Consider the following 26,802-nt stretch of genomic DNA (forward strand, 5'->3'; position numbering starts at 1 on the left):
CATATGCTGTGGGGTACAGTCCCCACTGAAAGAAAACCTATAAATATAATAAACCTACTGTATGTTTGATAAGAGACCTACCTAGAATATATGAAGAACTTTTATAACTCAATCATAAAAAGACAAATAACCCAGTTTTTAAATGGGCAAAGAATCTGAATAGACATTTCTCCAAAGATATACAAATGGCTAATAAATGTGGAAAAATGCTCAACATCATTAGCTATCATGGAAATGTAAATCAAACCACATTGAGATACTAAATCACATCCACTAAGGAGACAGTACAAAAAGACAGAAAAACAAGTTGTCAGTCAGGATGTGGCAATATCGGAACCTTTTTTATACACTGTGGGTAGGAATGAAAAATAGGGCAGCCACTGTGGAAAATAGTCTAGCAGTTCCTCAAAAAGTTAAAAAGAGTTTATCATGTGACCTAGCAATTCTGCCCCTAGGGATACATCCCAGAGAAATAAAACCATGTCCACACAAAAACTGATACATGAATTCCATAGCAGCATTATTCATAATACCCCCAAAGCAGAAACAACCCAAATGTCCATCAGTGGGTGAATGCATAAACAAAATGTGGTACATCCATATGATAGAGTATTATTTAGTCATTAAAAACAAAAAAGGGGGTTTCTCTGTGTGTTCTAGTGGTCAAGAACCCTGTGGTTAAGAACCCGGCAACACAGGGGACATGGTTCGGTCTCTGGTGTGGGAGGACCCTACATACGGTGGAGCAACTGAGCCTGGGCACCACAGCTACTGAGCCTGTGCTCTAGAGCCCGGGAGCTGCAGCCACTGAAGGCTGTGAGCCCTGGGGCCCGGGAGCAAGAGAAGCCACAGCAGAGAGCAGCCCAAGCACCGCAACGAGAGAGTAGCCCCCACTTAGCACAACTACAGAAAGCCAGCACCGAAGACCCAGAACAGCCAAAAATAAATTATTTTCTTAAAAAAAGAGGGAGTTCCCTGGTGACCTAGTGGTTAGGATTCCGGGCTTTCACTGCTATGGCTGGGATCAATCCCTGTCAGAGAATTGGGACCCCGCAAACCTCACAGTAAGGCCACAAAACAAACAAAAAGTAATACTGGTACATGCTACCATGTATATACCTGCCACTTGCAGGCTCATGAACCTAGAAAACATCAGGCTAAGTGAAAGGAGCCAACCAAGAAAGACCGCATATTGTGTGGTTCCATTTATATAAAGTAGAATACACAAATCCTTACAGAGAGAAAGTGCATTAGCAATTGTCTAAGGGCCACGGAAAATGGGGGGTGTGGAGGGGTGAATGGCTAAGAGGCAAAGGCTTCTTTTTCAGGTGATGAACACATTCTAAAATTTATTGTAACAAAAAAACAAAATAAAATTTATTGTGATGATATTTGCACAACCCTTTGGTTATATTAGGGGGCTTCGCAGACAGCGCTAGTGGTAAAGAACCCAGCTGCCAGTGCAGGAGACATAAGGGATGTGGGTTCAGTCCCCGGGTTGGGAAGGTCCCCTGGAGGAGAGCATGGTAACCCACTTCAGTATTCTTGCCTGGAGAATTCCAAGGACAGAGGAGCCTGGCAGGCTACAGCGCATGCAGTCACAAAGGGTTGGACATGACGGAGACCAACCTAGCACACACACAGGTGGTTATACAAAAAAAAATCACTGGATTTTACCCTTGAATGAATTGCATGGTATGTGAATTATATGTCAATTCAGCTATTTTTTTTAAAAAAAGGCAAAACAAAGGTTAAAATATTCAATGAAATAAAAGACTCAGTTCTTTGTTCACCCCAGCCACATTTCAGCACTCAGTAATCACCATGCGTTGCCAGTAGCTACCATATTAGACAGCACAGACCAAGAGTACTTCATCATCACAGACAGTTCTATTGGCCAGTACCCTTCTAGAACCATATTTCTCAACCAGGGGTGATTTTCCTCTAAGGGGCATTTGGCAATGTCTGGAGATATTTTTGATTGTCATATCTGGGAGGTGGGGTACCACTGGCATCTAGTGGGTCAAGACCAAGAATGCTACACTGCACAGGGTGGCCCCCACTGCAAAGGATGATCCAACCCCCAAATGTCAGGGCTGCTGAGATTGAGAACATCTGCCTCCAAAGATGTTTCTGAGAGTCCGAGTGTATCTGTGGCTATGTGAGGTTCTCTAGACACAAGGTAGGTTGCTGTTGGGCAAGCAAGCCACCTCCAAGCAAGAAGTGATCCCCACCTACAGATCGGCTGATTTGCAAATTTTATACCAGTAGTCCAGCAGGTGGCACCAGTGTACGCTCTTCCAACAAAGCAGATGGAAACAAAGTGTCTTGGAGAATGGCTTGCTTGCCTGCTCAGTCCTTTAGTCGTGTCAGACTCTGTGAAACCACGGACTCTAGCCCAAAAGCTCCTCTGTCCATGGAATTTTCCAGGCAAGAATACTGTAGTGGGTTGCCATTTCCTACTCCAGGGGATCTTCTTGACCCTGGGATCGAACGCATGTCTCCTGTGTCTCCTGCATTGTCAGGCAAATTCTTTGCCACTGAGCCCCCTGGGAACCCCCATGGGGAAAGGCACCTTTTTCTAAATCACTGTAGCACAATATAGGCTAATGGGCACCATTAAAAAAATAATAATAAATGTATGAGAGTGTAAGGCCATGTTGAACCCCTGTTATGAGTGCATGGGTTTCACTGACTGGGTCTCAGTGTGGGTGTGAGCTCACACCAAGTCAGGGTGCAGGTGACACTGTCTCAGCCCCCACCCACCACTACCCCCAAAGCCTACCGAGCTCATCCACAGCATTGACATCAGCATGACTGGCAATGAGCTCTTCCACCATGCCCTCCACCGCCAGGCGGGCTGCCAGGATCAGTGCCGTGGAGCCGTCTGCCATGCGAGCATCCAGGTCTGTAGAGCGGTTCCGGATAAGAATCTAGGGGAGACGGGGATGCAGCCGGGGGAGTCATGGCAAGAACAAGGGAGCAAGAAGCACCCCCAAGCCTTCTGAGGACCCCAACCAATGCCTCCCATGGAACCAGTGAGTTCAGGGAGCAGCTACTTGACAGTAACTCTACACTCATATATCCCCATTTCACAAATGAGAAAGATGAGCTCTGACAGGCAGAACCAGGGCTCAAATCCAAGTCTGTCTGATGTGTGTCCCAGCTCTGAAGTCCCAAGAAGCAAGCCGATCTCACCTGGAAGACGCCCTGGGCATCGGCAGTGACAGCCGTGTGCAGGGGGGTGCGGCCAGAGTGGTCCTGGGCATTGGTGTCTGCCCCAGCATCCAGCAGCCGCTTGGCGGCGTCAGCCCGGGCATAGCGGGCAGCCAGGTGCAGGGCCGTCTCACCAGTGCGGTCAGTCCGAGCCCCAAGCTGTGCCCCCTGGCAGATCAGGTCTGAGATGATGCTGGCTGATGTGTCTTCTGCCTCGTCCTCTTCGGTTGGGATTGGCTCCAGGGCTCCCCCGCAGAAGGAGGCCAGCATTAGAGGGGTGAAGCCATCTGCAGGGACCAGGAGTGTGTCAGAAGGGAGGCAGACACAGGGCCTTCCCGGGGAATACGACACTGTATTAGGAGGAAGTGCACTGAATTAGGAGGAAGTGGGATGTGTGGAAGTACAAGATCGAGGGGCCAATCCTCCCATCGCACACACACTTGTGTCAGGTACTCCGAAGCCAACCCAGGATGAGGCTTCACAGGCATTTGGTTCGTGGCAGCAGGCCTCCTAAGCAATAGGGTACACAGAACGAGGGAGGAAGGAAGTCAAGCAAGTGGATGATGACCACATTCCTGGAGAGTTACTTCAGCCTGAGTTATTTCACTTTGTCAACAAAAATCCATCTAGTCAAAGCTATGGTTTTTCCAGGAGTCACATACAGATGGGAGAGTTGGACCATAAAGAAGGCTGAGCACCCAATAATTGATGCTTTCGAATCATGGTGCTGGAGCAAGGAGATCAAACCAGTCCATCCTAAAGGAAATCAACCCTGAATATTCAGTGGAAGGACTGTTGCTGAAGCTGAAGCTCCAATATTTTGGCCACCTCATGCGAAGAGCTGATTCACTGGAAAAGACCTTCGTGTTGGGAAAGATTGAGGGCAGGAGGAGAAGGGGGCAACAGAGAATGAGATGGTTGGATGGCATCACCGACTCAATGCACATGAGTTTGAGCAAACTGCGAGAGACAGTGAAGGACAGGGAAGACTGCTGTGCTGCAGTCCATGGGGTCGGGAAGAGTCAGACACGACTTAGAGTCTGAACAACAACAGCATTTCAGCCTGATCCCAAAGCGGGACTCTGAAAGCTTAATTGTACCCAGAGTTGTACCTGCATCCACTGCTTAGGAGCTGCACCGAGGGACATAAAATACCAAGTACATGGGGGCCTAAAGGGAGTCAAAAGACAGCCACAGGTGCAAGTCATTTGGAGCCAAAGCAAATCAGAGCTGCAGGAGGCATATTATAAAATGTGGCAGACCCCAGAGGATTCAGACACCATGGTCTGCTCTACTCTGCAAAAGCATTTGCTCTTATTTCCCTTAGGAAGCCACTAGCACCCCATTCTCCATTCTCAAGCCCTAGGTAAAGCCAAACCCCTGCTGCAGGGACAGGCATATAGCCCAGGCCTGTCAATCTGCATGTTCCAGGCCGCAGGCCACATGGATTGGCTCACACATAGGGCACGTGACCTTAGACCATCCAACCAGAACTCATTCTGGGAAGACTTCCCTGATGGCCCAGTTATTAAGAATCTGCAGACCAATGCAGGGAACCCGAGTTGGATCCCTAATCTGGGAAGATCCCACATGCTGCGGAGCAACTAAGCCCGTGTGCCACAACTACTGAGCCCGGGTACCCTAGAGGCGTGCTCCGCAACAGGAGAAGCTGCGGCAACGAGAAGCCCCTGCACCGCAACTAGAGAAGACCTGTGAGTAGCAACAAAGAGCCCACATACTGCAACAAAGACCAAGTGCAGCCAAAAAAAAAATTTTAATAAATAAATAGCTTTCATTGGCCAAAGATACAATAGTTTGAGCATCAACAAGAATGTGTGCATTAAATTTAAACATAACAGCTACATGAAAAAAAAAAAACCCTCATCCTGGGACTTTCGCTGTTACAAATGAGAAAAAGGTTGTGTAATGCCTGCAGGAGAAAGACTGCCTGAACTGGAACCAAAAGCTGACAAGTCCAGGATCCAAATGTGCCTGAAGCTTCTGTTTACAAGAGCCAGTAAATCCCTTGTTTTACTTAAGTTAGCTTGAGTTGGGCTATTATCACATACAACCAAGAGTCCTGATTAACAGGACTGATTAACCCACTGACAGACAGCCAGACACACCCAGCTGTTCCCAGAGCACAGACTCAGATGGAACCTCTCATGAGCAGGATGAGTCAAGGGCACTCTGGAGGCAGGGGCGCCATCACTGACCTGGACCGCGCACGTTGACATCCATGCCATCCGCATCTGCATCACCCTGCGGTGGTGTCAAGGCCATGGCTGGTGCCACGCGGATGTCAGCGGCAACCAGGTGGTGTTGAGTCCACTGGCGGCAATCCACAGCATCCTCAGTCCCCACACCAGGCTCCTCCACCTGGAGGCACAAGGACCCAGGGTCTCACAAGGAACTGGGAGACACAGAGGAACCATCTGGGCATTCTCACAGATTTCTCTCACAGAGATGCACACACGGTGGGTGCCGAGAAGCCACTAACATCGTGCTTGATAGGGGCTTCCTAGGGGTTTCAGTGGGAAATGGCAACCCACTCCAGTTCTTGCCTGGAAAATCCCATGGATAGAGGGACCTAGCGGGCTACAGTCCACGGGGGCTGAAAAGAGTCTGACATGACCGAGTGATGGAGCACACACAGGACTAACCAGAGCCTGATCAGATCAGATCTGAGCTTAAGGACCCAGGTGGGGAGTTTCATTTCATAAAAGAGGAGAGCCAGGTGATGGACAGCTAGCCAGAAAAGGTCCTGGAGGATGAGACACCCTTCAATGTGGATTTAGTGTCTGACACTGTCACTTAGTAGGCTTGTAACCCCAGAATTCTGAGCTTCTCATTGGTAAAATGAAGATGATGCAGTCAGGGACTTCCCTGGTGGTCCAGCAGTTAAGAGTCCGCCTGCCAATGCAGGGACATGGGTTTGATCCCTGATCCGGGAAGATTCATTATGCCTCGGAGTAACTAAGCCTGGGCGCCGCAACTACTGAGCCCTCGCCTGAGAGCCCATGCTCTGCAACAAGAGAAGTCACCTCGATGAGAAGCCTGCCCACCAGAACTAGAGAGCAGCCCTAGTCGCCACAACTAGAGAAAGCCCACTCAAAGCAACAAAGACTCAGCACAGCCAAGGATTAATTAATTAACCTTAAAAAAAAAAAGAGAGATGATGCAATAATTTCACAACACCCATATAAACATTCTGCACCATATACTTAACACCCACTTTTGGATGAGAAAGAAAGAAAAAAAAAAAAAAGCCTGGAGCAAGCAGATTTCTTTGGCTGTCATTTGCGATAGAAGTATCCATTTTAACAAACATTAAAACATAGGCAGGAGGAGAAGGGGACGACAGAAGATGAGATGGTAGGATGGCATTACCAACTCAATGGACATGAGTTTGAGCAAACTCGGAGATGGTGAAGGACAGGGAAGCCTGGCGTGCTACAGTCCATGGGGTTGCCAAGAGTCAGACAGGACTTAGCGACTGAACAACAACAAAAATCATGTGATGAAGGCCTAATCCCCCAACATGACTATATTTAGAGACAGAGCCTTTAAGGAAGTAATTAAGGTTAAATAAGATCATATGGGTGGAGCCGTAATCCAACAGGACCAGTGGAAGAGGAAGAGACACCAGAGTTCTCCCTCATTCTCTGCACACAAAGAGGAAAGGTCATGTAAGGCCACAGTGAGAAGACACATACTACAAGATAAGAAGCCCTCACCAAGAGCCAGCCCTGCCAGCGCACTGATCCTGGACTTACAGCCTCCAGTGTGTATCTGTGCCTGCTAAGTCGCTTCAGTCGTGTCCGACTCTGCGACCCTATGGACTGTAGCCCACCAGGCTCCTCTGTCCATGGAATTCTCCAGGAGAGAATACTGGAGTGGGTTGCCATGCCCTCCTCCAGGGGATCTTCCTGACCCAGGGACTGGACTCACATCTCCTGCCTCTCCTGCACTAGCAGGCAGGTTCTTTACACCATCAGTGCCACCTGGGAAGCCCCAGCCTCCAGAGGTGTGAGAAAGATAAATGTCTGTTTGAGCCACTCAGTCTGCAGCATTTCATTATGGCAGCTCTCGCTGACAAAGACAGGGCCCATCGGTGTGGCCCCCGGACAGGAAAAGACTAGCTGGGGGTGTTCTCAGGCTGAGCACGCTGGACTAAGGTGGCCACATCAGACAGAATGCAGAGTCACTCTCTGGGATAGGGGATCCCCTCTGGAAAGATGCCAGGAGCAGGATGGGGTGGTTGCTGTGACTGTTCTCAGGAACCAGGAACAGCAGGGATTCCCCTGGCTCTCCCACTGACCACTGGGCCCCCACCCAGGACCTGAGGGTAGGGGTCACAGGAGGGAACACAACCTTCAGTCGCTTGGCCTCGGGGCACTCTGTGTCCATCCAGTCGGTGGCCACCTCCCCCATCAGACTCTCACCCTTGGCCATGTTCCTGTGGGGGCAGTGGGCAGGGGGGAGGGGAGAAAAGACAATGGGGTCAGCAGGGGCAGGGCACACAGGGTCAAGAGACAGGGCCCAAGGATGGGATGCAGAATGTGGTCAGGGTTGCAGGGGGTACAGTCAGGGGTTGTGATGGGTGACAGTCAGGTGGAACTGGGGAAGGGACAGGAGTGGGGTCAGAGGTCAGAGCAGATGTCTGTGGGACAGGTGAGGGTCATAGGCATACAGCATGGGTTACAGCAGATGACATCGTAGGTCATGGAAGACAGAGTTATCCTCATAGCGGGTGAGAGATGTAGCCAGGAATGAAGAGGTTGTGGAGAGGGAGCAGAAGGCACAGGGTCACAGGAGAGATAAATTCAAGGATTAGGACAGGGTGGGGCTGGAGTCTGGAGGGGCTGGTCAGGGAGGTGGAGGCCATGGCCAAGGCCAGGACTGAGGATCATGGGGAATGAGCACTGAGTTGGGGTGGAAAGGGGGTGAGAGGTCAGGTCAAGAGTCAGGGGAGGTTATTCCTGAGGCTTTCAATGGCTAAGTCAAAGATCTCTCTTGGTAAATGTCACAGTGCACTTGCAAATATGTGGGTTATTTTCAAATTTCTTTTGATATTGATTTCTAACATGATTCCAGTGACAAAAGAACAGACTCTATATGATTTCTATACCTTTAGACCATGACATATTTGCACCTTGTTTTATGACCCTGGGTATGGGCCAGTATCTCCTGGCTTATAGTCTACGGGAACTTGAAGATTTTGTACCCTGCTGTTGTGTGAAAATTGTATAATCTTAATTATGTTGAATTGGCTCATACTGCTTTTCAGGTCTACCATATCCCTCTGCTTTTCTGTCTATTCATTCTGTTAATTTTTTGAGAGTTTGATATTGAAACTCCAATGAAAAATCTTAATTTATCTACTTAAAAAATAATTGTAATATACTATTGTGGAACTATATGTAACTTTCTTCTGTATTTTCCAAGTCTCCTGTAAACATGCTACCATACTTTCATAAATTAAAAACTAAAAAATTAAAACCAAAAAAAAAAAGTCAAGGTAGGTTAGAGCCAGAGGTGGTACTGGGGCTCACAAAGGATAGGATCAGTGGGTCCAGTGAGGGGTTGGGGTACAGACAGAGGTTATGAGACCCACAGTCATGTGGGAACACTTCGGAGTATCAGGGTGAAGTCTGAGAGGCTGGGGTCGGGGGAGGGGGTTGCCGCAATAGGATCTAAGTCAGGGCACTGGACCATAGGAAAGGGGGTCAAGGGTCACAAATCAGGGGTGATCTCTTAGGGATTATGGAGTCATTGGTCAAGGAGACAAACACTGATGTCCAAGCTGGAGTCTGAAGTTAGGGTCCGGTAGGGGTCAGAGGTCAGAGTCAGGTGAAGGTGGGCTCAAGGGCTCCTCAGGCCCCGCCATAGTCAGGGACAGGGTAAGGGATCGGGTAGGGTCCTCACTTCATGCCCAGTGCGTCTTGGCCCACGGGTTCCCGCCGGCCCTTGTGTCCCACGGCCACATCCTTGTGCAGCGCGAAGCCCTCGGGGAACCAGAGGGTGCTGTGCTCACGCTTGCGGCGGGCCACCATGACGCCGAGGACCAGGAGGACCAACAGGAAGATGCCACTGGCCGCCAGCAGCGGTAACAGGGGCACGCTTGGTTCCGGCAGCTCCACTGGCTCCCCTGCGGGGAGAAAGCAGGGGGTCTTTACCAGGGACCCAAGCCCACCCTCATCCCCCTACCCCGGGCCGGGCCTCACCCCGCGCCGCCCGCAGTGGGTAGGGGAAGTCGAGGCGCTCCACCGCCGACAACGCTCCCAAATAGTCCGCCGCGCTCTGAGCGTCAGGGAAACAGTGGTCGTTCTCCGGTGACTGCAGGCACAGACGGTTGTCAATTTCCAGCATCACTACAGAGCTGCAGAGACACAGAGGAGGGACAGGAGGCTCAGCAGGCACTGCCAGATGCCCTGCCCCAGGCCCCGCCCACCTCCCCGCACCATGCTCAGAAGAGCATGTCTACTCACCAGGTCACCACTAACTCCCATCCGGCATCCAATCCCGCCATATCCCCTCAAACTATCCTTTTTTTTTTTAATCCACTTATGATATATTTGGTGATATTAAGGATGTTTATTTTTTTAGCTGTGATTATGGTATTACAGTGTTTTTAAGAAGAGAGCTTATATGTTTAGAGAAGCATGTTGAAATGTCTACATATGAAATGATGCACTATCTAGGAATTATTTTGACATAGCATGGGAACTAGGACAAATCGAAGAGACTCTGTATGAAACAGGAATGGCCATATGGGGGACTTCCTTCATAATCCAATGGCTAAGACTCCCGGCGCCAAGCGCGTGGGGCCTGGGCAGGGCACTAGATCCCACATGCCACAACTAAAGACCCCGCAAAGAAGATCAAAGATCCTGTGTGCCACAGCTAAGACCCAGCAAAGCCAAAGATAGATAGATAGATATAACGAATGGCCATATGAGTTCACTGTCAATGCTTGGCGCTAGGTACTTAGATGTGCATAACCCTGATCTGTTTTTGCATATGCTTAAAGTTCTTTGTCAATTCCCAAGCCAGTCTTGCTGTGGCCACCAGTGTCCTCTAAGTCATGAATCCAATGGCCACTGTTTTCCCATCAACATCTCCTTTCTCAGCCTGGTGCATCCGTCTCCTGCCTGCTATGAGCACTGGCTTCTAGCAGTTGACAGCTGTTCCTTCACCCAGAGAAGTGGCCTCAGCAAAGCGGGGAGCCCTTCACTTGGGAGGTGACACCACTTAGGGAAGCCCTAGGCCAGGGACCGACTGATGTGTACAAAAGCTGGCCCTTCTGTCTCAAGGCAGGACCAACTTTACCCTCCAGAGCTCTCCAAGGGATCAGGCTGCTGCCCGATCCTGGCTGAGGTTCCCTCCTGCCTCAGTTCCTGCCCCTGTCCCAACTTGCCTCCCTCATCCCCTATCTACCCAGAGCACCCTTTCAATACATTGCATATATCTGACTCTCAGGCTCTGCTCCCAGGAACCCAACCTTCCAAACTTTTTCCTTCTTCAGGATACCCAGTACCCCAAGCCCTGGGTCTCCTTCTGTCTCTGCTCCTTCCGCTTCTCTTTTCTGAGCTAATTTCTTTCAAACAATCTCTAGGACTCAGTGTCCCCATGTCATCCTTCTGTTCCCCACACCTCTCCCTACTTCTTCAAGTCCCTCCATGGCTACCATGATTGCCAAACTCGTTGGTTTCACTCTTCAGACCCTAGCCGCCTCCTGAGGGTCTCCCCGAGACCCCCAGTTCCCTCCAGACTCTACAAGTCACAAAGTGACCCCTAATTTTCAACTGGTGTCTTAATCTTTTTTAAAAGAGATTTTAGAAATAATTTTACTTGTTTGTTTATTTTTGGCTGTGCTGAGTCTTCATTGCTCCACGAACTTTCCTCTAGCTGTGGCGAGCAGGGGCTACAACTCTAGCTGCAGTGTGAGGGCTTCTCACCGCGCTGACTTCTCTTGTTGCAGAGCGTTGGCTCTAGGGAACATGGGCTTAGTAGCTGCGGTTCCTGGGCTCTAGGGCACAAGCTCAGTAGCTGTGATGCACAAGCTTAGTCCCCTACCGCTGGTGGAAGCTTCCCAAAACAGGGATCGAACTGATGTCTCTTTGCATTGGCAGGTAGATTCTTTACCACTAAGCTGTCAGGGAAGCCCTGCGTCTTCATCTTGATGAGAACACTTCCAGCAACTCAGTCACCCAGCCAAGGACTGGCACATCATCCATCCACCCACTTCCTTCATGCCAGTCAGAGGTCCTGCTCCTCATCTCTAACTTCCAGCCCTCCTCTCTGCGTCAGGGTTCTGCCCTGTTCAGAAGCCACATCTCCCTCTGGCTCCTCCACCAGGTCATCAGCAGGAGTTTCATATTTTCCATTTATATTAATTTTTGACAGTTTGATACTGAAACTCCAACTAAAAATCATAATTTATCTACTTAAAAATGACCATAATATACACAGTCGTGCTAAGTGGCTTCATTCGTGTCCAACTCTTTGTGACCCCAACGAACTGTAGCCCGCCAGGCTCCTCTGTCCATGGGATTCTCTAAGCAAGGATACCGGAATGGGTTGACATGCCCTTCTATAGGGGAATCTTCCTGACCCAGGGATCGAACCCATGTCTCTTACATCTCCTGTGTTGGCAAGAGGGTTCTTTACCACTAGCACCACCTGGAAAGCCCATAATATATAATGGAACTACATGTAACTTTGTTTTTTATTTTACAACTCTCCTACATGCTTCCCTTGTGGCTCAGCTGGTAAAGAATCCGCCTGCAATGCAGGAGACCTGGGTTCAATCCCTGAGTTGGGAAGATCCCCTGGAGAAAGGGAAGGCTACCCACTCCAGTATTCAGGCCTGGAAAATTCCATGGACTGTATAGTCCATGGGGTCGCAAAGATCGGACACAACTGAACAACTTTTACTTCACTATAAATTTTATAAGTTAAAAAATAAAAAATTAAAACAAAAAAAGTGGGCAAGTTAGAGCCAGAGGTGGTATTGGAGCTCATTGAGCATAGGATCAGGGGGTTCAGTGAAGGGCTGGGGTGCAGAAAGGGGTCAGGAGGGGGTGCTCTTCTGCTGCTCCCCAAAGTACCATTGCCCATGACAGGAGGCATTTCTGGTTGTCACATCTGGGAGGGGGGAGATCTTTTGCCTGCATCCAGTCAGGAAAGGCCAGGGCAGATGCCAAACATCCTACAGTGCACAAGACAGAACAGCCCCTCACAGTAAAGAATGATCTGGCCCCAAATGTCAATGGTGCTGAGGCTGAGATGTATGTATTATATGTATTATATGACTCTGCATGTACCACCAAGAAGGTACTCCCACATATTGGGCATTTCCTAAGCAGTGAAATCAATGAAAATATAACTGGACTAAAGACCTAACCCAGTGCCTGAAACCTATTAGGTGCTTTATCAGATATTTCTGGAGGAAAGCCAAGTTCAGTCACAGAGTTTTAGAGTTTGAAGGGAACTTAAAAATAGCTAGAATAGTGGTTCCCAGATGCCAAGGGAAGTAAAACGCGCAAGGGGCTTCCCTGGTAGCTCAGCTGGTAAAGAATCTGCCTGCAATGTGGGAGACCTGGGTTCCAGCCCTGGGTTGGGAAGATCCCCTGGAGGAGGGCATGTCAACCCACTCCAGTATTCTTGGAGTATTCTGGAAAATCCCCATGGACAGAGGAGCCTGGCAGGCTACAGTCCATGGAATTGCAAAGAGTCGGACACGATTGAGAGACTAAGCACAGCACGGCAAACGCACAAGGCCTTATGAATGGTGCCCCTTCCCTAGCATCTGCGTGCGCCCCCCAGGGCTCCCCTGGGGGTGGAGTCACTCACCCGATCACCTCGGGGGCCAGCTCCCGCCGGTTCCGGGATTCAGCGCCAGGCCCTGGCCGGTGGTAAGGGAAGACCATGGCCTGGCCGTTCTCGTCCAGACGGAAGCGCAGCGAGGTGCGCAGAATGCCGCTGAGCCGCTGCAGGAAGTCGGCGCTGGAGCGCAGCAGCTCCTCCGGCGGCAGCAGCACTGTGAGCACCAGGACGCCGCGGGCCAGCAGGGCGGGCACCTCACCCGCACAGTCCAGGCCATCCCAGCCGCACTCCTCTGTGTTGCAGCCCTGGTCGCAGCGGCCGTCAGCGAAGTGGTCCGCGCAGTACTTCTCATACACTGGGCTGGGGGCAGAGGAGGGCGGGGTCAAGGGAGTCACCCCCAACCCCCTACCCCCACACTCCCCCATCTTGCCCCCCCGCTGCACAAATACACCACAAAGCATCCAAGACTCCTCAGGGAGCAGAGAACTGGAATGTATCCACATGCCTGTGGAATGTATCAGGCTTTCTGGAAAACCAGCCAGTTGCTTTGCAATTATTAATGTCAATAACTATTGACAACCGCGTCCTAGGTGCTGAGCGCAGCTATAGGCACTAAGGATATGCATGAAGTGAAAACGTTAGTCACTCAGTCGTGTCTGACTCTTTGAGATCCCATGGATGGTGGTCTGCCAGGCTCCTCTATCCATGGAATTCTCCAGGCAGGAATACGGAAGCGAGTAGCTTTCCCTTTTCCAGGGGATCTTTCCCACCCAGGGATCAAATCCAGGTCTCCTGTGTTGCAGGCAGATTCTTTACCGACTGAGCTACCAGGGAAGTCCACTAAGGATACGGCGCCAACACAAAACCTTACGCACTTGAAGCTGTCATTACGATGGGCAGAGACATATATTAAAAATGATGAATGGGCAGAACATACAGTATTTTGATTACACACCAATAAAGGCTAAATGTAAACGTACACACACACGAATTAAATGCCAAGGGAAAAAATTAAGCAGAGGAAGTGCTATGGGTGGCCAGGAAGGAGTTCACAGAGAGACTTGTGTTTGAGCAAAAACTTGAAGGAGATGAGGGAGGAGCCATGTGACTCTCTGAAGGACAGCATCCTGGCAGAGCCAACAGCCAGTGCAAAGGCCTTGAGATGGGACCAAGCCTGGGGAATTTAAAGACTGGAAAAGAGGCCAGGATGGCTGGAGCAGAATGAGACAGGGGGAGACAGAGGGACACACAGAGGGTCAGACGGGGCAGAGAATATGGATGGATAGATAGAATGTATGAGACAGATAGACAGGCCTCATGAACAGACCGAGAAGGTCAGAAGAGGGGCAGGGAAAGAACAGCAGTGCCATGGACAGATGAATGGGCATATAGAGGGGCAAAAACACGCATGGGTGGACTTAAGGACAGAAGGGGCATGTGAATGAACAGGTGGGGCACAAAGGTGTGCAGATGGACAGATGGGGCACATAGAGGGACAGACTGGCATAGACAGACAGATGGACAGATGAGATCCGAGGATGGACAAGCAGGGGTGCAGACAGACAGCTGGGTGTATAGAGGGGCAAAATGAATTCATGGATGGGCAGAATGACCAACAAACAGGGTATAAAGAGGGGCAGATGGAGTGCAGAGGCAGACAGAAAAACAGAAAGGGCTAATGGATGGACAAACGGACTGCCACACTGATAGGCAGGGGACAAAGATGCACAGACAGGGCACAAGAATGGGAAGACAGGCAGACAGACATAAACGGCACGCGGATGGCTAGGTGAGGGGCACAGACAGACAAACGGCACGCGGACGGGCAGACAGGTACACCAAGAAACGGATGGGGCAAACGAAGGGACAGCCCAACGAACAGACTGAGGACGGACTCACAGATCAAGGCAAACGGATGGACAGACAGAGAAGCAGGGCCCACGGGTGGTCAGATGAGGCGTATGGACAGACGAGACCCAGACTGAGGGCGGACTCACTTGCAGGTGCGCTCGCGGCCGCCAGCGCGGCAGTCGAAGTTGTCGTAGAGGCAGGCGGGCGAACTGCAGGCGGGGTCGCAGCGGCTGTTGTTGAACAGGAGCCAGCACTGCAGCGCCGCGCACTGCCGCCAGGGGTCGCTCACGCTCAGCGAGCAGTCGCCGCCGTCCCAGCCGCAGCCGGGGCTGTTGCACTCGCGGTCGCAGTTCTTGTCGCCGCTCTTGGCCTCGCAGGAGGCTCTCGGGCACGCCGGCTCCTCCGGGACCTCGGGCATCGGCACGGATACCTCGGGCATCGTCGCGGGCACCTCGCAGCGCGGCCCGGTCCAGCCTGGCGCGCAAGCGCAGCCGAAGAAGGGCGCGAGCGGCTCCGGGCGGCAGGAGCCCCCGTGAAGGCAGGGAGAGGTCACGCAGCTGGCATTGGCGGCCCCGGGGGGCGACCCCCGGGAACCCCGGCAGGCGGGACCCGACAGCCCCGGGGGGCAGGCGCAGCGCGGTCCACGGACCGTCTGCTGGCACGGGACACCCACTGGGCACTGCAGCTCCCGGCAGGAGCGTGCCACCCGCTCGCAACGCGGGCCCCAGAATGGCTGTGTGTTGGGTGGGGGGAGAGGGGAAAAAAAAGCGCAGGGGCAGGGGATAGAGGGAAAGAGAGAAGGGGAGGAGAAAGTAGGGAAGGTAAGAGAAATGGAAAGAGAAGCGGATTGAGGGTTGAAGGAGGAGAGGGAAGGGAATACGGAGGATCAGAACTTGGGAAAGCTTGCGCCTCTGATCTCCCGAGGTCTAGCCCAACCTCTCCCGGCTCCCACTGCCAGTCCCACGTTACAGGTAAGACCAAGCTTTCCCAAGAGGCCGCAACTCCAAATTCCGAAGAGACACACACACAACCTCCAGGTAATCTCAACATTCCCCAGAAATCCTCTTCCACTTCTTTCCCCTAAAGCCTCACCCTCCCATGAAGCCACGCCCCCTATCCCCCACCCCCCACTCGCTTCCAGAGACCCTGTTACCACCACCCCCACCTACCACCTACCGGGATGCAGTGGCAAGAGAAGGTCAGCACACCCCCAGGGCCCGGGCTGGGACGGCACTGGCCTCCATGCTGGCAAGGCTGAGACTCACAGGGAGACAAAACAGTCTGACAGCGGGGACCTGGGCAAGCAGAAGGACGTGGATCAGCTGCCTGTGGGGAACGCAGGCAGGATCCCAGGCCAGCCCCCTCTTCCCATGCTCACCTGTGAAGCCAGGGTGACACAGGCAGCGGAAGCCCCCACCTGGGTCCTGCAGGCAGTCCCGGGTATGTGCCGCGTGGCAGGCACCTGGGCGACATTCATTGATGTCCCCCTCACAGCGCAGGCCAGTGTATCCTGGGGGGCAGGTGCAGCGGAAACCACCCACCAGATCCACGCAGGTACCATTGTGCAGGCACCGGGGCCCCAGGTCCAGGGCTGGGCCTGGGCCACAGTCATCCTCATTAATCTCGCAGAGCACACCTAGCGGGGTGGGGGATGGGGGACATCAGGAGAGCTCAGAAACCCAGCCTCCCCACCTGTCCCCAAACCCTGGTCCTGGCCTACCCAGCGTCCCTGGGGGACAGGAGCAGAGATAGTGGGCCACGAGGTCAATGCAGATGCCCCCATGCTGGCAGGGCTGGGAGGCACACTCGTCTACATCATCCTCACAGTTGTCACCAGTGTAGCCAGCTGGACACTGCAGTGGGGGCGAGACAGGGACCTCCTCAGCCCAGAGGGACACAGATGCTCCCCATGAAGATACAGAGAATCCCAGGGCAAAGGGACACACACAGTCATCCCACGCACAGAGATATGCTCAGTGAGCAAAAACACACACCCAGTACATAACATCCAGACACAGAGGGCTACAGATACACTCAGTGCCAAGAAACACACATACATACAAATGCACACAGGAGAAATACCCAGATACACCCAAGACACACACAGCCAGAGATGCACACTCAGACACTGGCACATGTGTGCCATTCATACCCATAGAGACATCATGCAGAGAGACACATATGTCCAAGAAATAACGAAAGACAGAGATAGAGCCAGACACCCTGAGATCTACCCAGAGTGACACCCACAAAGATACACCCAGAGTCACAAAAGCAAAAACCCAGACATGCCCAGAGAGGGACACCGCATCAGGCTCTAGACACACAGAAATGTGTAGCCAGACACACTCAGGGTGACCAGCCCTCCATCTCCTCCCCTGGGTGCTCCTTACCTCACACACATAACCGCCCACGTAGCCTCGGCAGGTGCCCCCATGCTGGCAGGGCTGAGCCAAGCAGGGGTCCATCTCCTGCTCACAGTGGCTGCCAGTGTGGCCCTCTGGGCACACACAGTAGTGGGAGCTGTCCTTGTCCACACACTGCCCACCCGCCTGACACAGCTGCTCCGTGGGCACTCCTGAGCAGAGGAGAGCGGCATCAGGCAGACTCCCTCCTCCCTGCCCCCGTCATACCCAGAACACCCAGCATCCCCACCAGCCTCAGTCACCGAGGCGTCACGCACATTCCACTGGGTTACCACATCCCCTGACACTGACACACACACACATGCACTTTCAAAGCTCATATCAGCTAGGTCACACAGCATTGCAGACATCCCAGTTGCTTCACAGTGACAGACACACACACCACCTTGTCCTGGCCAGCTATCAGACAGTCACATATCCACACACGCGCACACACCCCACCACTTCCATAGCTCTGGTGCACTCTCATTCAGCTCACACTAGAAGGAAGTATGTGCACACACGCCCAATCACGCGCTCCCCCTCACCGATTTGGGCTGCGGCCTCTCTGCAGGGCAGGCTCCGGATGTCACATAGGCGGCCGCTCCACCCGGGGGGGCAAAGGCAATAGAAAGAGGCCCCCGTCCGGGCACAGCGACCCCCATTCTGACAGGGCGAGCGGCTGCACCAGTCCACCAGCGTCTGTCGAGGAAGGCCAGGGTGTTCACACTCAGGGACCCCTAGAAACCCTGCCCAGCTTCTCCAGGGTCCTGAGCAGACTCCAGAACGCCTCTCCAGATTTTTCCCTCAGGATCCCTGCCAGGCCCCTCACCGCAATCCCTCTGCCAACTCTTCCCCAGGATCCAGGCTGCCTTCTCAACCAACCAGGGTACCCAAAAGGCCCCTCCCCCAGAACATCCCTCTAGACTCCTCCCCCAAGGCTCCAGTGACCCCGCCCACCTGGCACTGAGCGCCGGTGAAGCCGTCTGGGCAGGCGCAGTGGAAGCCGGGGTGGGCTGCAGTGCAGACGCCCCCGTGCATGCAGGGCCGTGAGAGGCAAGGGTCCGCCTCATGTTGGCAGTGTGTGCCAGTGTAGCCCGGGCGGCACAGGCAGGTGAATGAGTTCACACCATCCACGCAGGTCCCTCCATTGAAGCACGAGCTGGAGGGAAAGGAGGGGCGCGTCTGGCCCCGCCCTTCAGAGGCCCCGCCCCACTCCTGGGCCCCTCCTGGCAGAAGTGACAAGACCCCTACCCCAAGGAGAAGCTGAGGTCCCCCAAAGGCCCAGCCCTGTCATGTCCCTTAACCCCAGTATACCAGGTGCTTCAGGGCTATGTGGAAGCCATGTGGAGGCCCCACCCTGGCCTGGCCTTGCTCCCGCAGGGACCAGGGTATCTAAGGTGACCTCCCAACAGATGTCCTGCCCCTTCCCAGACACGTTCCCATCAGGCATCAAAGTCCTGAAGTGGGTGTCCAGCCGAGGACTCCCTGCCCCAGCTCCTCGGGTCCCACTCCCCATCCGATGCCAGGGTCCCTGTCTCCCAGGAGAGGCCCCACCCACCTGGGACTGCAGTCGGGCAGGTCCTGCTCGCAGTGGAAGCCGCCATAACCAGGCGGGCAGGTGCAGGTGAAGGAGGCCACGTGGTCTGTGCAGGTACCTGAGCCGCAGGGGCTGCTCAGACACTCGTCCACGTCTCGGGCACAGCGGGAGCCAGCAAAGCCAGGGAGGCAGGAGCAGGAAAAGGAGCCCACCCCGTCCTGACATGAGCCACCATTCAGGCAGGGGTCTACGGTCAGAAGGGAGGAGGTCTGGTCACGCACCGCACCCCCTGACCTGGCCATGCCTTGCGTAGAGGGAAATCGGGAGAAAACCAAGCTTCATTGGGAGGGGCACACTTAGCCAGGGGAACCAAACGCTGTCCTCTCTGTGGCCTCATTCCCTCCCTTATCTGGTGGAAACCTTATCTGTGTGGAAGGGAGGAAAGGTTTGAGAAGCTCCCAAAAGGTCCCTTTGAGCTGCCAAGTGCTAGTTGCCTGCGTATGTGCTGTGTCGCTTCAGACATATCCAAATCTGTTTGACTCTATGGACTATAGGCCGCCAGGCTCCTCTGTCCATGGGATTCTCTGGGCAAGAATACTGGAGTGGGTTGTCATGCCCTCCTTCAGAGGATCACCCCTACCAGGGATCGAACCCTCATCTCTTATGTCTCCTGCATTGGCAGATGGGTTCTTTACCACTAGCACCACCTGAGAAACCCCAAGTACTAGTTGTATCTGCTTAATTCCTGAGCTCAGCACAGGAGGTCTCCTCCAGGCCTGGGCTAGCCAGTAGGGTGGCCACTGACCACATGTGGCTCCTGAGCACTTGACATGTGATTGGTCCAATTTGAGATGTACTGTCAGCATAAAACAGACACCAGAAAGCAGATCGTGAAGATTCCATATGAAAAAAGAAAAAAAATAATGTAAAATACCTCAATCATTTTATATTGATTACATGTTGAAATGATAATGTTTTTATGTATTAGGCTAAATAAAATATATTATTGAATTTAATATCACCTGTTGTCATTTTGTTTGCTTTTTAATACGGCTATTAGAAAATAATTAATTCAAGGACTTCCTTGGTGGTCCAGAGGTTAAGACTACCTGCTCCTATTGCAGGGGACCTAGGTTTGATCCCTGGTAAGGGAACAAAATCCCCTATGCTGCAACTAAGATGCAGTGCAATGAAATAATTTTTTAAAAATTAATTCAAAAATAAACAAAAAAAGATTTTTAAAAAATCAACTAAAAAAATTTAATTCATATGTGACTTGCATTATTTGTCTATTGAACAGTGCTCCTGGTGACTCACTAAGGGGCCTATTATCTCATAGTTTACATACAATTGTATTTATGTATTTTTAAAATTTATTTATTTTAATTGGAGGTTAATTATTTTACAGTATTGTTACATACAATTTTAACTTGCTTGCTGCCAGAGGCAGTTTACAGCCTTCAGAGTCAAACAGACCTGTGCTCCTACCCTCGCTCATCTCTCTACTCGCTGCATTACCTTGGGCAAGTCACTTAACCTCTGTGGGGCCTCAGTTTTCATGAACAAATGCGGAAAGTAAGACAACTGTGAAGATGAAATGAAAGCACAGTGCTAGGCATACTGCAGCAACTTGATGACCACGTTCCCTAGGTCAGAACCCTCCCCTCAAGAGCTCCCGTGAACTCACTGGGGTCACAGTCATCGATGTCCTGATCACAGGAAGGGCCACTGTAGCCCTCGTGGCAGGTACAGCTGAAACTCCCTGCCAGGTTGGTGCAGGTACCATGGGGACCACAGGGTGAGGGGCTAGCACACTCATCCACATCCTGCTGACATCGTGGGCCTGGGGGTGGGGAGCAAAATAACATCCAGGATTAGCAGATGCAGGGTCGGGTCCGGGAGTACCTGGTGCTCAGGAGGAATCTTAAGACTGAGATGGATGAAGGAAAGAACAGTTTGCCTCTGATCATTTTGCAGACTGTTCCCGAACACCCCTCTCCTTATTTCAGTGGATGAAGAATGTGATTCTGTGATTGAGGTCTGCTCCTCCAGGCTCTCCCCAAACTCAGCCTGAATTCTAGATTCTCAAGACCTTATCAAACCAAAACCAGTCACTCGTAAAGGAAATCAACCCTGAATATTCATTGGAATGACTGAAGCTGAAGCCGAACCAATACTTTGGCCACCTGATGCTAAGAGCCAACTCACTGCAAAAGACCCTGATGCTGGGAAAGACTGAGGGCAGGAGGAGAAGGGGACAACAGAGGGTGAGATGGGAAGTTGTATGGCATCACTGACTCAATCGACGTGAATTTGAGCAAACTCTGGGAGATGGTGAAGGACAGGGAAGCCTGGCATGCTGCCCTCCATGGGGTCAAAAGAGTCAGACATGCCTTAGCAACTAAACAATGAACAACACCGCCCATATCCCTTGCTCTTCTCCTGAACTGACTACACAGGCTGCAAGTGTCTGTGTCTAGTTCTGTTCCTTCCCAGAGGAAGCTCCCTTAAAAGGCAGAACCAGGGGACTTCCCTGTTGGTGCAGTGGCTAAGACTCTGTGCTTCCAATGCAGGAGGCCTGGGTTCAATCCCTGGTCAGGAAACTAGATTCCACATGCTGCAACTAAGATGCAGTACAGCCAAATAAATAATAAATAATTTACTGAAAAAAAATTTTTTTTTAAGACAGAGCCAGTGGGGGGTGGACTCCTTCTCTGGGTCCCCAGCATCACCCAGTATGGAGTAAGTTGCAGAGGAGGTGACAGAGAGAAGAAGCAACTGGTATACCTTGCCAACCAGGGGTGCAGGAGCAGACAGCCAGCTGGCCAGGAGCAGACTCACAGTAGCCCCCATGCTCACAGGGATTCGGGGTGCAGGGGGACAGCAGCTCACACTGGTGGCCTGTAGTGGGCAGGCAGAGTGAGAGAGTCTTGAGAGATTCCTTGTTCCCATCTCCCCGCAAGGTCCCCACCTTGATACCCACCTCCCAAGCTCCTGTGTAAGAGTGGAAAAGGAAAAGAAAAAAGGGGCAAATGCAGAGAAGGAAGAGAGAATGAAGCAGAAAGGAAATAAGAAGGAAGAAGGAAGGAAGAGGCCCTGGGGGGGGAAGGTGGAGACACGCACCCTGGATACCAGGGGGACAGGTGCAGCGGAAGCCCATTCCATCACTGGTGCAGGTGCCGCCTGCCCGGCAGGGATGGGATTCACAGGCATCTCGAGTGAGGCTCTGACTGCACTGAGGGCCACTCCAGCCAGGTTCACACACACAGCGGAACCTGGAGAGGGAGGCAGTTAGGGCTGGCAGGAGGGTAGGGAAGCTATGGGGGTCAGGGATCTAGGGAGAGACCTCACCCTCCAGGCGCATCGTGGCAGACGCCATGACTGCAGGGTTCCTGGGCACAAGGATGGCTTGGGGGAAGGCAGAGTGGGGGCAGGGAGCCAGGTGGGCAGAGGCATCGGAAGCCATTTTCACCATCCACGCAGGAGGCTCCCTCGCCGCAGGGGTTGGACGCACACTCGTTGATCTCCACGTTGCAGAGGGGCCCTGGGGAGCAGGTAGGCAACCTCGTCCCGGGACAAGGATAGTGGAGCCAACCAGGGAAGGGCAACCTTGCCCCATTTAGCACAGTCACACCCTTGAGCAAGGACCATCTCATTTACTTCATAACACATCAGCTCTTGTGCAAATTAGGGCAGCCACCTCCACAACCCAGAGATACCTCGCCCCAGATCACCCTTGCCCCCAAACTTATATGAAGTCACTTTCATTTCCACCAAGGATTGCCTTGGCCCCACTCAGAAACACCTCAATCTCTGAGTCTGAACACCTTCATGGACATACCAGGATAATCTTGAGCCAACATGGGGATACATGCCAATGAGAGAAAGAAAAAAATCTCAGGGCAAAGCATGGACAATCCCTAAGTACAAGCACGTGCAAAGAGAGGGGCAAAACCCGGCCAGGAAAGATGGATGATTTCACCCTCACTCTATAAAGACCCCGTTTCCATGGCAGCCACTTGCCCACCTGTGAATCCAGGCTGGCAGACACAGTCATAGCGGTTGATGCCGTCCCGGCAGACTCCAAATGTGCAGGGGTTGCTAGCACAATCATCAGTGTTCACCTCACAGTTCACACCTGGGGAAGGGGAACATGTCTGGGATTGCCACCACCGTGACCTGCCAGAAACACGATTCCTGAACCCTCTGTGTCCCATCAGATGTACTATTCCTGTCCCAGCCCAGCCCCTGGCCCCACCTGTGGTGCCAGGAGGGCAGCGGCAGAGGTATTTGTCCACCAGGTCTAGGCATTTGCCCCCGTGTCGGCAGGGCTGGCTTCGACATTCATCCACCTGGCTTTCACAGCGCATGCCGGTATAGCCCGGGGCACAGGCGCACGAGAAACTGGCAATGCCGTCCACACAGCGCCCGTGGTGGCAAGGGTCTGGCGAGCAGTCATCCACGTTGCGCTCACACACTGTGCCCTCAAAGCCTGCGGGGGACAGAGGGTCAGGCTCCGCCCACTGGCCAAGGTCCTGCCCACAGCCATGGCCTCTGCCCAATCTTAACTCAGCTCTCCCTCAAGCCCGGCCCATTGAGCCAATAGGAGGTGGGCTCAGTTCAGGCTCCGCCCCTGGCTGGCCTCCAGAGGCCATCCAGCGGCAGGCTCCAAGACTTGTCCCTGGTCAGGACCATACCAGTTAAATTACACCCCTAGCGAGACCCTGCTTCCAATCCTTACACCGTCAGCCCTGATTTGCTTCTCCCTCCCCTGGAGATGCGGACACATGGGAGGTTCCTGGGCTTCCCAGGTGGTTCAGTGGGTAAAGAATCCGCCTGCAATGCAGGAGAGATGAGTTCGATCCCTGGGTGGGGAAGGTCCCCTGGAGGAGAGCATGGCAACCCATTCCAGTATTCTTGCCTGTAGAATCCCATGGACAGAGGAGCCTTGTGGGCTACAATCCATTGGCTCGCAAAGAGTGGACACAACTGAAGTGACACAGGACAGTACGGGAGGTTCCTGGGAGTAGAGGGGGTTGGACGGGGTCCCTCCAATCCAGTGCACATCTATCCTGCCAGATCCTTTGGGCCCACCCCCTAGTCTTACCTCTGCTTATGTCCAGGAGTGGCTCCTCCTCCTGGCTCTTTCATTGGTCCTGCTCCGGGCCTGCCTTGCAGCAGCTCTGCCCCCAACTTTCCCCCAGGCGTATTATTGGCCCTTTTCCCCCACTAGCCCCACCTCCAGATTCCTGCAGTCTTGTCATTGGCCCACCCTCACCCTCCGCGCAGCGGCACTCGTAGCCATCTGGCTGGTCCACGCACTTGGCTCCGTTCCGGCAGGGTGTGCTGGCGCACTCATCCACGTCCAGCTGACACATGGCCCCACTGAAGCCTGGAGCGGGGAATGTGAGATAAACAGAGACCCAAGTAGGGTCAGAGCAGTCACCCCTCACCAGTGCTGCCTGGTTTGGGTGGAAAGCCCATTTACTTTTAAATTAACTTCAGTATTTTTCATAAGGTGGTATCTGCTATAAAGGAAGCCACTAACACGATGTTAAAAGCTCCCATCCTGGAGTCTTTGCCCCAGAAAGTCTTTCTCAGGCTCCCTGGCCCAGAGTCCTCACCCGAGGGGCACGTGCAGCTGAAGCCATTGACTCTGTCCTTGCAGACCCCACCGTTAACACACGGGCTGCTCTGACACTCATCCATGTCCACCTCACAATAGGTGCCTGTGAAACCTGGAGGGATAGAGGGAGGGGGATTACAGCAATGAGGGTTTAGCTTCTGGTCTGAAGGGAGAGCAAGGGGGGACATATCCTGCTTCCCTTGAGCCTTGGCCTTGCCCCCAACCCATCCCTAGATTCAGTTTTCAGACTCAGGCTGGATCTTCATTCAGTGTGGTCCCAACTGGTTCAGGCTTAAGAGACTCCACCTGGGCTTGTCTTCAGACCACCTCCTTCCTTCCTCAAACTATGCCTCTTCCCAGCTCCCAGCCTAGGGCCCACCACAGCCTTGGGCCCAACCTCAGTCCCACCCCAGCATCAGTACATCTGTCTGCAGTCTCCACTTTGACCTCCACTCCAGACCCTGGTCCTGCCCTCATGCCATTCCCATCCCACAGTGCCATCCTGAGGCCCAGACTCCACTCCCAGGCCATCTGGGGTTCTACTGACTCCACCGGACCATGCCCCCAGACTCTGCTCTGGCTCCGCTTCCACCTCATCCCCGCTTTAGTCTCTTACCCTTCCAGTTCTATCTGCTCTGGGCCCCTCCGCCTGAAGGCTCTTCTCGCCCCACCTCCCCTCAGGCCCCGCCCCAGCCACGCCCACCACACACCTGCCATGCAGATGCAGGTAAACTGGCCTATGCGGTCCAGACACGTGGCCTGGTTGCGGCAGGGACCGGAGAGGCATTCATTGACATCGGTCTCACAGCGCGGACCAGTGTAGCCACGGCCGCACTGGCACAGGAATGAGCCCTGTGTGTTCACACACCGGCCCAGGTGCTCACAAGGATTGGCACCTGCAAGGTGGAGTCACAGTCAGGGTGGGTGTGGGTGGCTGAGGAGCAGCCTCTCCCTTCCTTCCCTACCCGCAGACTGTGCCCCTCACCAATGGAACACTCATCCACGTCCTGGTCGCAAGCTCCACCTGTGAAACCCGGTGGACAGGTACAGATGGCCCGGCCATTCACTGGGTTAGTGTCACAGATGGCATCCTCGTGACAGGGGTTGCTGACACAAGCATCGTCCAGATGACACAAAAGTCCTGGGAAAGTGTAAGTAGAGGTCAAGGGAAGACCATCCCCTGGCTCTGCCCAAAGGTCCCACATCCCTGAACACTGTAGTGTTTGGGGTTTTTTTATTTGTTTTTATTAACCAGCAGTGTATTTAGAGGGCTTCCCAAGTGGCGTTAGTGGTCAAGAATCTGCCTGCCAATGCAGGAGACATAAGAGATGCAGGTTCCATCCCTGGGTTGGGAAGATCCCCTGGAGGAGGGCATGACAACCCAGTCCAGTATTCTCTCCTGGAGAATCCCATGGACAGAGGAGCCTGGCAGGGCTGCAGTTCATAAGCAACTTAGCATGCACACACATATTTAGTAGCTATTCTCCCCCAATCATTTATTTAAAATTTAAACATACAGAAAAGTTTATTCATATACCCACCACCTAGAGTCAACTATTGTTAACTTCATTTTTTTCTGAACCATTTGAAAATAAGTTGGAAACATCCACATATTGTTTTTAAAATCTATTGACTCTTTTCACGATTCTAAGAAGGTCCTAGCATTAAGTCTTTGCCTCTGCAGTACCCTCTGCCTGACATATGCTGCCCTCTACTCCAAGTCTCCCTCCCAAACATCTTCTCTGATCTTTGCCACTCCCAAAAGTCCCTTCTCCTTCTGAGTCACAGTTTAGCTCTCCATTCTTGTGACTTCTTCCCTGGATTGTCTGCCTTCCCAGGCCTCTGCCAGGCTTATCCTTCACCCCAAACCCAGCTTCTAGCATAAGAATTAAGCATATGCTTAATTAATTCAGAACAATATGTTTAATTATGCTTCTAGCATAGCATAAGTCTGATTCAAGTCAGACTCCATCCTTGGCCCCACTCAAGAGCCATCAATGGCTCCCTGCTGCCTTCAGGGAAAAAAGTCACTCACCAGTTTTGCCCATGGGGCAGGCACAGTAAAAAGAGGCCACACGGTCATGGCAAGTGGCCCCGTGGAAGCACACAGCTGTGGCACAGTCATCAATATTCTGACTGCAGCTCTCGCCCGTCCAGCCATTGACACACACACAACTGTGGCCACCCAGTGTGTTGAAGCAGGTGCCCCCGTTGTGGCAAGCGTTGGGCTGCAGCTGACACTCGTCCACGTCCTCCGTACAGAACTGGCCTATGGCACACAGACACATCAGTCCGGTTACCTGGCGCATGCCCATCCAAGGGCTTCCCTCAGG

General features: G+C 52.7%; 1 protein-coding gene across 2 annotated transcripts in view; it reads right to left on the minus strand.

The window, feature by feature from the left end:
* The window catches only part of NOTCH3 (notch 3), a 38,332-nt gene that overhangs the window by 4,541 nt on the left and 6,989 nt on the right, over positions 1-26,802 (minus strand). For both annotated transcript variants that reach the window (XM_018051292.1, XM_018051293.1), the window contains 26 exons: positions 26,505-26,738; positions 25,455-25,610; positions 25,180-25,365; positions 24,468-24,581; positions 24,122-24,235; positions 23,102-23,335; positions 22,871-22,981; positions 22,195-22,387; positions 21,967-22,118; positions 21,631-21,744; positions 20,531-20,686; positions 18,865-19,090; positions 18,264-18,465; positions 17,852-18,005; positions 17,292-17,476; positions 16,619-16,751; positions 16,277-16,534; positions 16,075-16,193; positions 15,045-15,631; positions 13,075-13,407; positions 9,444-9,598; positions 9,145-9,367; positions 7,591-7,675; positions 5,433-5,595; positions 3,199-3,503; positions 2,786-2,933 (listed from right to left, as the gene is read on the minus strand). In XM_018051292.1, coding sequence (XP_017906781.1) covers positions 2,786-2,933; positions 3,199-3,503; positions 5,433-5,595; positions 7,591-7,675; positions 9,145-9,367; positions 9,444-9,598; positions 13,075-13,407; positions 15,045-15,631; positions 16,075-16,193; positions 16,277-16,534; positions 16,619-16,751; positions 17,292-17,476; positions 17,852-18,005; positions 18,264-18,465; positions 18,865-19,090; positions 20,531-20,686; positions 21,631-21,744; positions 21,967-22,118; positions 22,195-22,387; positions 22,871-22,981; positions 23,102-23,335; positions 24,122-24,235; positions 24,468-24,581; positions 25,180-25,365; positions 25,455-25,610; positions 26,505-26,738 — 5,040 coding nt within the window. The remainder of the gene's footprint in view (positions 1-2,785; positions 2,934-3,198; positions 3,504-5,432; positions 5,596-7,590; positions 7,676-9,144; positions 9,368-9,443; positions 9,599-13,074; positions 13,408-15,044; positions 15,632-16,074; positions 16,194-16,276; positions 16,535-16,618; positions 16,752-17,291; positions 17,477-17,851; positions 18,006-18,263; positions 18,466-18,864; positions 19,091-20,530; positions 20,687-21,630; positions 21,745-21,966; positions 22,119-22,194; positions 22,388-22,870; positions 22,982-23,101; positions 23,336-24,121; positions 24,236-24,467; positions 24,582-25,179; positions 25,366-25,454; positions 25,611-26,504; positions 26,739-26,802) is intronic.

The sequence above is a fragment of the Capra hircus genome, chromosome 7 (assembly GCF_001704415.2).
Source record: "Capra hircus breed San Clemente chromosome 7, ASM170441v1, whole genome shotgun sequence".
Taxonomy (NCBI): domain Eukaryota; kingdom Metazoa; phylum Chordata; class Mammalia; order Artiodactyla; family Bovidae; genus Capra; species Capra hircus.